The sequence below is a fragment of the Coregonus lavaretus genome (assembly GCF_964263955.1).
Source record: "Coregonus lavaretus genome assembly, chromosome: 13".
In the NCBI taxonomy this organism is placed as follows: Eukaryota; Metazoa; Chordata; class Actinopteri; order Salmoniformes; family Salmonidae; genus Coregonus; species Coregonus lavaretus.
In genome coordinates, this window is record NC_140000.1 from 9355580 (window position 1) to 9367156 (window position 11577).

The window sequence follows — 11577 nt, forward strand, 5'->3', positions numbered from 1 at the left end:
ATTCACCGTTTCCCAGGGTGGGTGTATTTGGAGCTAATCTGTACTGTGTGTGTGTGTGTGAGTGTTTGTGTGTGTTTGGTTGGCTTGTGGAGCCCATCTGTGTGAGTGTGTCATAAATATGATCTATACACATCATCTGGAACAGATTTATCCACTCTGCCATTTACGTACCAACCGCCGGTGGTGCGGTGCCCCAACATCAAGATTTACACTAATCTGCAATGTTTGTCTGTGTGCTGTATGTGTGTGTGAGAGAAAGGGACTCTATGTGTTGACAGCAACTAACCTTAGTAACCTTGCACTATGTTGATAAAGCACCTAAAAGTCACTGTGCAAGTGAATGTGTCTATGGAATGTTACCATTCATAACCTCCAGTCTGTTTTAAATATGATCCTGCAAACGTGCGTGCGTGTGTGGTTTTAAGTAAGACAGATGGATTATACATCACCATCTTCCATGGTTTGACCACAGTTGACCGAGGTCGCCTTTCGGTCACAAACCAACACTCACGTGCACAGCCCTACTGTAACAGACAGTGTGTGTGTCAGAGTACAGTAGGCTATGGTAGACATGGCTGTGCATCTAACCCATAGTCAGGGGGGGGAACCAACCGGCAGCAGGATGTGCAAAGTCATACTTTCCGAAACCCACCCGCCCACACACACACACACACACACACACACACACACACACACACACACACACCGCCATACCGTGCAGACCCACATGACCACAGTCACAAACAGGCTTACTTTCCAATGGCGTGAACTCACATCTGTTTCCTGACAACAATAATAGTTTCAGATCGGTTAGACGATAGAGGCCCAGCTAACAGGTGTCTGCAGCAGGGCAGGGCAGGGCAGGGCAGGCATGGAGAGAGAGAACCATGACTCTCAATAATAAAATAACCTAATGCTCAACGGGAAGAATGGGGAAGACTGTTTCAAGGATAACAATTACTCCCACACTCACTATTACATCTGTCTGTCTGCACGTTTCCTTCACTGACGTGCATGGCCATGGGTAGCAGTAAATGTGTGTGTGGGAGTGATTCTTAACAGGGTTTTACTGTAATCCCAGCACTAAAAATAGTTGTGTCATTGTAATGTATTTATTCTGAAGATTACACATTGTTTCACTGCAGAGAAATCACTTTACATTACACAGAATCCTAGAGGCTTAAAGCGAAGGCTTTGCTCTGGTTAAACAGTTGATGCAAACTTGGGTGGTTCTCTTTTCTAACACTTAGTATTAGGGGAGATACTCCTCCCCCAAGACCACACACAGGCCACTAGCTATTTCATTTACAACACTCCAGCACTGTATCTATGTGAGAAACAGGTTAATGTAGTTATGATACGGTCTGAGGTTAGCACGGTGAGCACACGTGTAGCTAACCACGCTCTAATTCTGGTTACGCCGAGACAGGGCTGAAGAGCAGTGTCACACATACCCTTCCACCCACACACAAACTGACATTCACCTGCAAACAGCACACTACACTACTGCTATAATTTACTACTAATACCATGGTGTGCAATCTGTACCAGGGTTAATATATCTGACACTTTTTTCCTGCCATGTGACAGGTGTGCAGTGTGAGGAATGATATTAAGTGTCATTAAAGGGGGGTGGGGTGAGGATAGAGAGAGTGATGAATGGAGGAGAGCATGTGTTTTGCAGACTCATTCAAAGCCACACACAGGTGCAGGTGAGGAGGAGTGAGAGAGAAAGAACAGAGAAGTTCTGCAGACTCACATAAACCACATACTTCCTCACACACAGTAAATGCATACTCACTGACAGAGGTGTGCACACATCCCTGCGGACGCACACATTTATTTGCAAAATCACTTTTTTGTAAAACAAATCTTTACAAATAAAGAGCCAGTAAGACATATAAACAGATATATTTTACATCAAATGTTGGATTTTGTTTTCAACCAACAATCAAGATGATAAGAACTCAATACAATAAGAACTCAATGACAATTGTAAAAGCAATACATAAATAAATACATACTACAAATCAGGAGAGGAAAAAACGTCATTTAAGTAAGGTTCCGTTCACTAGATTGTCCATTGTCTACCCTCATTATTGCCCTGATAAGAGAGGTAGTCCACCTCTTTTCACTGTATCTCTCCTCCCCCTCCTCTATTTCCCTTTAGTATCAAATCAAATGTTATTTGTCACATGCGCCGAATACAACAGGTGTCGACCTTACAGTGAAATGCTTACTTACAAGCCCTTAACCAACAATGTAGTTTTAAGCTAAATAAGTGTTAAGTAAACAATAGATAAGTAAAAAATAAAAGCAGTAAAATAACAGTATCTCTCCTCCTCCTCCTCCTCTTTTTCCCTTTGGTATTTTCCACATTCCCTTCGTTGTGTCTCCTCCATCATTTGAGGTCTTTGACAAACACCTTGGTGACATGGAAGCCCAGAAATGTCCTCTCCGGCTGCTCTTCATCCTCCTCCTCTTCCTCCCCGTCGTAGCCCACCTCCCCCTGCAGCCGGTAGCCCAGCTTCCTGAAGAAGGCCTCTCCTACTGCAGAGGGGTAGGGGACGTGGGCGTAGACCCTCCTGGCCCCCGTCTGTCTCTCCCTCTGTTCCAGACTCTGGACCAGCAGTCTGCCCAGGCCCTCCCGGCGGTACCAGCACCCCACCACCACCCTGCAGAACCTCCTCATCCCCAGACGACAGTCACCCTCCCTGGACACACAGCCCACGATCTCCCCCTCACAGTCCGCCACCCACACCTGCCCTGCTGCCTTCTCCCTCTCCACGTCTACGATCTCAGGAGACAAGTCTTTGTCCTTGTCCTCTGCCTTGGGTTTGGTCCTCCGTCTGGCCTTGCCCTTTAATGACAGATAATAATCAACTTTATTTGTGCAGCAACTCAGCCCAAAGCACTAAAAGTCAAAATCTCTAAAACACTGTAGTAAAACTGAGCAATGCATACATGTAACATCCACAACATACAGTACCTTAAGTCAAAGAAAAGGAGATGTACTATATGAAACCTACTTTTGCCGGCGGGGGTTTCCCACTGATCCTGCTATAGGGGTTGGGGAGGGTCTCGTCCTGCGCCCCTCGGTAACTGCTCCCCACATAGTCCCAGTAGGGCCGGCTGGTACCCAGCACCCCTGTGGAGCGTGGCATGGTGAACTTGAGGTAGACGATGAGCAGGAAGACAGGAATGATGAGGGCCAGGATGAAGGAGTGAAGGAAGCAGCGGAGGACAGAAGAGACGGTAGCCAGGAGTAGGAGGCAGACAGGACGAGTCAGGATGTGGAGGATCAGACGGTTTTCTGTGCCCTGACAACCCTCCTACAGAGAGAGAGAGAGAGAGAGGGAGGGGGAAGGAGAGAGAGAGACAGAGAGCGAGGGAGGGAGGGAGGGAGGGGGGGGGAAAGGAGAGAGAGCGAGAGAGAGAGAGAGAGAGAGAGCGAGAGAGAGGGGGGGGGGGGGGGACAGAGTTCGAAAGGTGAGTTTGAGTGATAACCATAAAACGCCTAATATACGCTACCGTTCAAAAGTTTGTGGTCACTTAGAAATGTCCTTGTTTTCAAAAGAAAAGCAATTTTTTGTCCACAAAAAATAACATCTAATTGATCAGAAATACAGTGTAGACATTGTTAATGTTGTAAATGGCTATTGTAGCTGGAAACGGCTGATTTTTAATGGAATATCTACATAGGCGTACAGAGGCCAATTATCAGCAACCATCAGTCCTGTGTTCCAATGGCACGTTGTGTTTGCTAATCCAAGTTTATCATTTTAAAAGGCTAATTGATCATTAGAAAACCCTTTTACAATTATGTTAGCACAGCTGAAAACTGCTGTGCTGATTAAAGAAGCAATAAAACTGGTCTTCTTGAGACTAGTTGAGTATCTGGAGCATCAGCATGTCACGACTTCCGCCGAGGCTGCCTCCCCTCCTTGTTCGGGCAGGTTTCGGCGTTCGTCGTCACCTGCTTACTAGCTGCTGCCGATCCATTTATCATCACTCCACTTGTCTTGTCTAATTAATCACACACACCTGGTCCTTATCCCCAATTAGTCATTGTATAAGTGTTCCCTCTGCTTCCTTGTCTGTGTGGGTGATTGTTTGTTGTGAGCTGTGTGTAGCTCAGTTGAGCTACCCTTACCTTATTGTTGCCAGGGTATAATTTTCCCCTGTGCCTGAGTGTTGTTGTCGCATGCTTGCACAACTGTTTATCGATGGAATAAACTCTTTGGATGCGTATTACTCTCCTGCGCCTGACTCCTTCTATCACACAGCAATTGTGGGTTCGATTACAGGATCAAAATGGCCAGAAACAAATAACTTTCTTCTGAAACTCGTCAGTCTATTCTTGTTCTGAGAAATGAAGGCTATTCCATGCGAGAAATTGCCAAGAAACTGAAGATCTTGTACAACGCTGTGTACTACTCCCTTCACAGAACAGCGCAAACTGGCTCTAACCAGAATAGAAAGAGGAGTGGGAGGCCCCGGTGCACAACTGAGCAAGAGGACAAATACATTAGTGTCTAGTTTGAAAAACAGACGCTTCACAGGTCCTCAACTGGCAGCTTCATTAAATTGTAGGCAGAGTTGCAAAGAAAAAGCCATATCTCAGACTGGCCAATAAAAATAAAAGATTAAGATGGGCAAAAGAACACAGACACTGGACTTTTTCTTTGCAACTCTGCCTAGAAGGTCAGCATCCCGGAGTCGCCTCTTCACTGTTGATGTTGAGACTGGTGTTTTGCGGATACAATTTAATGAAGCTGCCAGTTGAGGACCTGTGAAGCATCTGTTTCTCAAACTAGACACTAATGTATTTGTGCTTTTGCTCAGTTGTGCACCGGGGCCTCCCACTCCTCTTTCTAGTCTGGTTAGAGCCAGTTTGCGCTGTTCTGTGAAGGGAGTAGTACACAGCGTTGTTTCTTGGCAATTTCTCGCATGGAATAGCCTTCATTTCTCAGAACAAGAATAGACTGACGAGTTTCAGAAGAAAGTTATTTGTTTCTGGCCATTTTGAGCCTGTAATCGAACCCACAATTACTGATGCTCCAGATACTCAACTAGTCTCAAGAAGGCCAGTTTTATTGCTTCTTTAATCAGCACAACAGTTTTCAGCTGTGCTAACATAATTGCAAAAGGGTTTTCTAATGATCAATTAGCCTTTTAAAATGATAAACTTGGATTAGCAAACACAACGTGCCATTGGAACACAGGACTGATGGTTGCTGATAAATGGGCCTCTGTACGCCTATGTAGATATTCCATTAAAAATCAGCAGTTTCCAGCTACGATAGCCATTTACAACATTAACAATGTCTACACTGTATTTCTGATCAATTTGATGTTATTTTAAATGGACAAAAAAAATGATTTTCTTTCGAAAACAAGGACATTTCCAAGTGACCCCAAACTTTTGAACAGTAGTGTACATAAAAAAGGGTTCTTCAAAGGGTTTTCCTATGGAGACAGCCGAAGAACCCTTTTAGGTTCTAGATAGCACCTTTTATTCTAAGAGTGTAGAGACAGAGCATAACTCAGGCTTGAAGTGTGTGTGTGCGTGCGTGCATAACTTTGAGGATAAAACACACACCTTGATGATAGCTTTGACAGTCTCGATGTCATCCTCCCTCATCCTCCTCATTACCACCTGATCTAGCTCCAGCTTTACCATGTCTGGACCTCACACATACCGCACACACACAGCAACACACACTCACCAACACACGCTGCACACACGCAGCAACACACACCTCATACACACATCACACACCGGTCTGCAAATATAGGAAATATCTCATGGTCAAATAATACATTGCTTTGTACAGATACACCTTGTGGTTTAATTGTGCATATTTACATTGTGGTTACCATAGTAGCTAACTGGTATAAAATCGGTTTCAAGATTATGGGAATGTGGTGTGTTATATTTGGTCCAGGCTATTTTGGGATTGATGCCATGACTCAGGGGGAAAACAATCCATCCCTGTAACACTGTATATATAGCCTACATAGATACCAGGGTTGGGTTCAATTCGAATTGAAGGCAGTCAATTCAGTTTAATTCAAGTTTAAAAACGTTTGAAATAAATAGCTTCTACTTTTCAGTTTATTGAAAAGTTATTGAAAATAAATGCAATTTTTTTCAATTATTGGATTGTCATTTTTGTTGATTTCCTGAATTGACTGCCTTCAATTCGAATTTAGCCCAACCCTGACAGATACACATTGAAAACACATGAAATTATAGTCAGGGGGCAGACCCCTATGATATCCCCTTATCAGACACTATGTATGCCAGGATACAGTATGTAGCTACATTGTGCAACAAATTAACAGCATAACATTTGTTACTACAATGTAACAACTGATGCATCACATTGGCGCAGGTTGATACAATGTGTCAGTTGTGAGTGCAGTGGCGTTTCCTCCCAAAATCAAACTAAATGGGGGATTACTTGAGGGGGTCGGGGAGGGATTTGTCTATTGCATGGGCACACTGCTTCTACAAGGCTTATCAACAACAAACAACGAGGCTCATTTAGAACAATGTTGGGCTTCTATGTAAAATAAACGTAGTTTGGAAATCAGTAATATGAAAATGTAAAGGCAAATCAGAACACACAGTATTCATATATTTGAAGCCTTTTTAAACCAATGGCCATGTATTGAATAAATAAATATGTTTTAAATCCTTATATGGTGAGTGCAGAAGGGTTCTTCATGCGTAATGTCTAAATAAACGTCGAATCTTCTCGTTCAACCCAGCCGAAGCCACATAGCCTACCTTGCAAACTTGCAGCGTTGGACCACCGCCAAATGCAGGGAAACGGATTTATATACTCGCTGTGTATTTATTCCTTCAAACCGATTTTTCTTATATTTGATTGAATGACTCGCAATACTTGCGTGGCCACCATTGCAAATGTAGTGTTACGTAGTTTTACGATCACATTTACTGTCATGAATGCTGTCTTTACGCCATTTGCGTAGCGAGTACCTGCACCGCAGAAAATGTACTAACCTGCTACGTGAACGTGGTCAGTCGCACTACGCAGTGGAGAACCGCTATTTCCCATAATAAAGTGGAATTGTCAATTATTATAAGCAGACCCTCTTCCTCTTTAGATAAAGTAAAATATTTATATTAACGAAATTAGAAAGGTGAATTAATCAACATTCATTAGAACTTATTTGATTTGATTTGATTAACAACTTTATTAATAATGACTATTTCCTAGTATCAATATTTATAGTGAAACCGAGCCAATATAGCCATGTATTCATTCGCAAAAAAACTCATAGGCATTTTATATCAACACTGTCAACATGACAGTATAATTGAAACTCATAAGTCATTAGTACTTTGTTGAGGTCCCTCTTTGATAACAGTCACTGAATTTAACTCTTTGTGTTTCTGGCACCTTGGTATTATTTCCTGTAGTACTTTCTATAGTCTCTTTCTGAATTACTCTCCTTTAGTTCAGTAGCTGGAAAAGGCCTCCACATCGAAAACACACACACACACACATTGCGCGCACACATATGTACATTCATGTGTGCACACACATGCACACGCCTTCACACACATTTCCTGACAGTGGTTGTTTGGTTTAGGTTTAATTGAACTGAGAGTTAGGTGTAGGGCCATTCGTAGCTGTGTTTTCTCCTTCATTCGCTCCAGTCTCTATTTCAATGCATTCTGCTGAGTTCCTGTCTTTTTCAGGCCTCTCAGTTATTCCACTCCCTCCTTTTGCTTCACTCCTCTCTAAAGTTACTCCTCCTTCCCCTCCTCTGTCCATCCCCCCTTCTCTTAGACTGCTGGTGCTAACCTCAATTATGACGATCCCCTCTCCTCCCTCAAGCTGAAAGATGCCCTCCATTGGCCCCCTGCCCTCCCCTACTGCCCCCACTGCCCCACTGTAATTGCCCCCTTCTCCCTCCCCTTCCCCCTCGATCAGGGCTATCATCTGCACACTCTCTCCAGACCCCTGGCCCACCATCTTGTTCTCATCCCCCAGCTCAAACACCACCTCCTGCCCATTCAGAGGCATTAAGGCCTGGGGAGGCGGGCAGGAAAGTTCCAGGCTGTTGCTGGGGCCTTCTAGATAGCTACTGTCAGAAGTGGTCCGTTCCTCGCTCTGATGCTCTGTTTGGAAATGAAGCACAAAGGACTCTCCCTCTCCGCCATCCTCCCCTACTCGTCTTTCTCCTTCTCTCTCTCCTCCCCACTCCTGCAGCAGTGACACCAGACCTCTTTTCTCCTTCCCTCCCTCTCCCTCAGTCTCTCCCTCAGTCTGGAAACGCAGCACGTATGACTCCCCATCCCCTTCTCTGCCCATTCCTCCTTGCCCCACCTCCCCGCACCTCTCCCCTTCAAACTGCAACACGTAGGACCCTCCTTCCTCTCCTATCTTTACCTCTTCCTTCTTCCCTCCTTCTTTCTGGAAGCAGAGGACATACTGTTCCCCTCTCATGTCCTGCTCAGTGGTATTGCCCAACTCTGGGGCGGTTTGGGGTTCCCCAACCCAGGCCACAGGGTCAGAGGGCAGGGAGGCTGGTGTAACCATGGTAACTGAGTTAACTGTGGCAACCTTTAGGGGTCCTGAGGTAACAGTTGCAGAGGTAAAGGAGGAGGGGGTAGAAACAGAGACAGAGGCCGTTGGTGGTGAGGAAGGACCTTGTGACTTGGCGGGTAGAGACGATGGCAATGATGATGTCATAGTGTTGGCAGCAATAACAGTAGCTGGAGTGACACTAATTACATTACAGCTAGACACAGGTACTACATCCCCCGACTGACTGACAGGGGCTGTTGTTATGGTGACAGAGGTGGTTGTCGTAGCAACTGAGGTGGTCGTTTTCCGACCTACAGCGGCTTTGGGTTTCCGTCCTCTCCTGGTCCTGGCTGTCCGGTTACTTTTCCCTAATATGGGCTTGTTCAGCATAGAGTTCTGGGAGGGAGTTGTTGTCTTAGCAACGGGAGGGTTGTTTACGTTGTTGGTGGTGATGATGAACCTGGGCTGCTGTTGTTGCTGGGATATGTTCTGAAAATGTTGCATCTGGGTTTGGGCAGGGCTTAGAACTGTCTGCACCAATGGGAGGCCCTGGGGATCCAGGGTGGGCTGGGGATTGGTCGCTGTGGTGGGGACGAGAATCAGGCTGGGCTGGCTCCCATTGGTGGAGGGGCACTGTAGGAGGATGTACTGTGTCTGGGGGGGAGGCGGAGGGGGAGGAGGGGGGGCGGGGGCAGACAGGGGGATGAGCTGAAGCCCATTGGCTGTCTGGATCATGAAGTAGTTCTGGGAGGTGTTGGGGGGAATGTCCAGCGTTGGCTGAGACACGATCAGAGACCCAGAGTTCCCTGTGGTCTCCAGGGTGATGGGGTTTAGTAAGGTGGTGGTGGTTGTCACCCCTCCACCCCCTTTACCTCCCCTGCCCCCCTCCTTACCCCCCACCCCAGCGTCCCCTGCCACAGCCCCGTTCCCATGAGTCCTCATGTGCCTCTGCAGGTAGGAGTGCATGACAAACTCCTTCCCACAGAAGGGACACTTGTAGTCCTTCCTGGAGGAGTGGGTTCTCAGGTGGAGCTGGAGATTGGAGGAGTGGGTGAAGCTCTTATGACACTGGGCACACTGGAAGGGCCGCTCGCCTGAGTGGGTGCGCTCGTGCTGTTGGAGAGAGAGGAGGGTAGGGAGGATGAGAGAAAGATAAAGGGAGAGGAGAAAGATTGGGTGACAGAGAGATATATATATAGAGAGATGGAGCAAAGGAGCCACTGTACACAATATCATAAGAATCCTAGTATCAGCCATAGCAGAGCTATCTGTGCTGACCTGTTTGAGGTTGGAGGTCTGTGAGAAGGACTTGGAGCAGATGGGGCAGATGTGAGGGCGCAGGCCAGAGTGGAGCTGACTGTGTCTCCTCAGACAGCTGGTGTTTTTGAAGGACTTGCCACACTCCTGGCACACATAGGGCCGCTCGCCCGTGTGCTGGCGCAGGTGGTACTGGTAATGGGAGCTCCACTTGAAGGTGAGCGGGCAGTAGGGGCACTGGAACGCTCGCACACCTGTGTGCACCTGGAGAGGAGAGATGAGGGATCAGTCAGAAAATAAATGTTGACGGCCTGGATTCTTCTGAAAGTACAGGTACATTCAAAAGTTTGAACAAGAAAAGCAGGCCATAAACTGCTATAACGTAGCAGTGTCGCTGTTCGCACCTTGTGACAAATGCCATAGCTTGGGTTTAGACAGGCAGCCCAATTCTGATATTTTTTTCACTAATTGGTCTTTTGACCAATCATATCAGATATTGTCACATCAGATATTTTTCAGGGCTGATCTGATTGGTCAAAAGACCAATTAGGGGAAAAAAATATCAGAATTGGGCTGCCTGTCTTAACGCAGCCTTAGCGAGCTAGAAATTGACTGATACGTCTTACCCTCTGGTGTATGGAGAGCAGTGAGGACCTCTTGAAGCTCTTGCCGCACTCTGTGCAGCGGTAGGGTCTCTCTCCTGTGTGGTCCCTCATGTGGTACCTCAGACCTGACGAACCCTTGAAGGCCTTACCACACTCAGAGCAACGGTACGGCCTCTCTGTACCGTACCCACAGTGATGAGGAGAGGGAGAATGGTGAATAATGTTATATTTTTTTTTACACATGAATTATACAGGTAATTTCATGAGCAGCTGTAGGCTAGGCTCTGTTACTGTCAAGATATCTCCCTTTTTAAAGTATTTTCTATCAAAAAGCCAAAAGAAAAAGACTAACTCACCATTGTTCCCCCCAGCAGTCTTACTAGCCGCTCCTCTCCTCTGGCCCTTGACCACTGCTCTGGTGGATGGCTTGGCCACCTCCCTGTCCCCCTCCTCTGTCACAGCCATCAGGCTGACGTGGATCTCCCCCTGGGTGTCCTGGTGCTTGTCCCCCTGCCTGGGGGAGGAGGGCAGGGGCAGGGACAGGGACAGGGACGGGGGGCAGACGATCTCCGCCTCAGCCTCGGCCAGGAGGCGCTGCTCGGGGGTGTGGGAGTGCTGGTGGGTGAGCAGGGAAGAGAGGAGGGTGAAGGAGCGGTCGCACGCAGAGCAGCTGAACTGGGAGCGAGACTGGGAGGGAGAGAGGGAGTGGACCTGGAGAGGGAGCAGAGGGAGAGAAGAAGATTTGGGAAGAGAGAGGGTCATCAAAACAGACTATTTATAGATCCGATTAACGTCAGCTTTACTGACACCAAGGAGTAGATCAGTTCAGACTAATCGAAGTGTAGATTCCATCACACATTCCAGTGTTCGAACTTGTAACATGGCTGGAGGGGCTTTCTATTAATGCATCCAATGGCAATGTCGGCGAAAGGCATACCGCCAGGAGCTGCATGTGGATTTGACAGCTCTCAAACAAAAGCAATGATATGCTATGCAATTGTCGGTTATCACAGGTTAATGCTGAACTGATTGAATCTAGGCCCAAGTTAGACGAAGTAGAAACAGACTGGCATCCAGGACAGAGACCTGATGACATAGTAGTGAGGATGTGCAGCCCATCAGCTGATTGCTACCTGTGCCAGGTGTCT

The 11577-nt window shown here is 46.6% G+C and overlaps 1 protein-coding gene across 1 annotated transcript; it reads right to left on the reverse strand.

The window, feature by feature from the left end:
- Positions 1 to 1802: 1802 nt before the first annotated feature.
- On the reverse strand, positions 1803 to 6948 carry LOC311140735 (putative N-acetyltransferase 14). Its single transcript, XM_084175943.1, has 4 exons — positions 6797 to 6948; positions 5603 to 5786; positions 3030 to 3332; positions 1803 to 2860 (listed from the first exon to the last, which is right to left on the reverse strand). The coding sequence occupies exons 2-4, from the start codon at positions 5681 to 5683 to the stop codon at positions 2402 to 2404; spliced, it is 843 nt and encodes a 280-aa protein (XP_084032069.1). The 5' UTR covers positions 5684 to 5786; positions 6797 to 6948; the 3' UTR covers positions 1803 to 2401.
- Positions 6949 to 11577: the final 4629 nt, after the last annotated feature.

Coding starts and splice junctions, on each gene's coding strand:
- LOC311140735 (XM_084175943.1), bottom strand. CDS start 5,683: ATGGTAAAGCTGGAGCTAGATCAGGTGGTAATGAGGAGGATGAGGGAG. Junction 3,333..5,602: donor CTGTCAAAGCTATCATCAAG/GTGTGTGTTTTA, acceptor CTCTCTCTGTAG/GAGGGTTGTCAGGGCACAGA. Junction 2,861..3,029: donor GGAAACCCCCGCCGGCAAAA/GTAGGTTTCATA, acceptor CTGTCATTAAAG/GGCAAGGCCAGACGGAGGAC.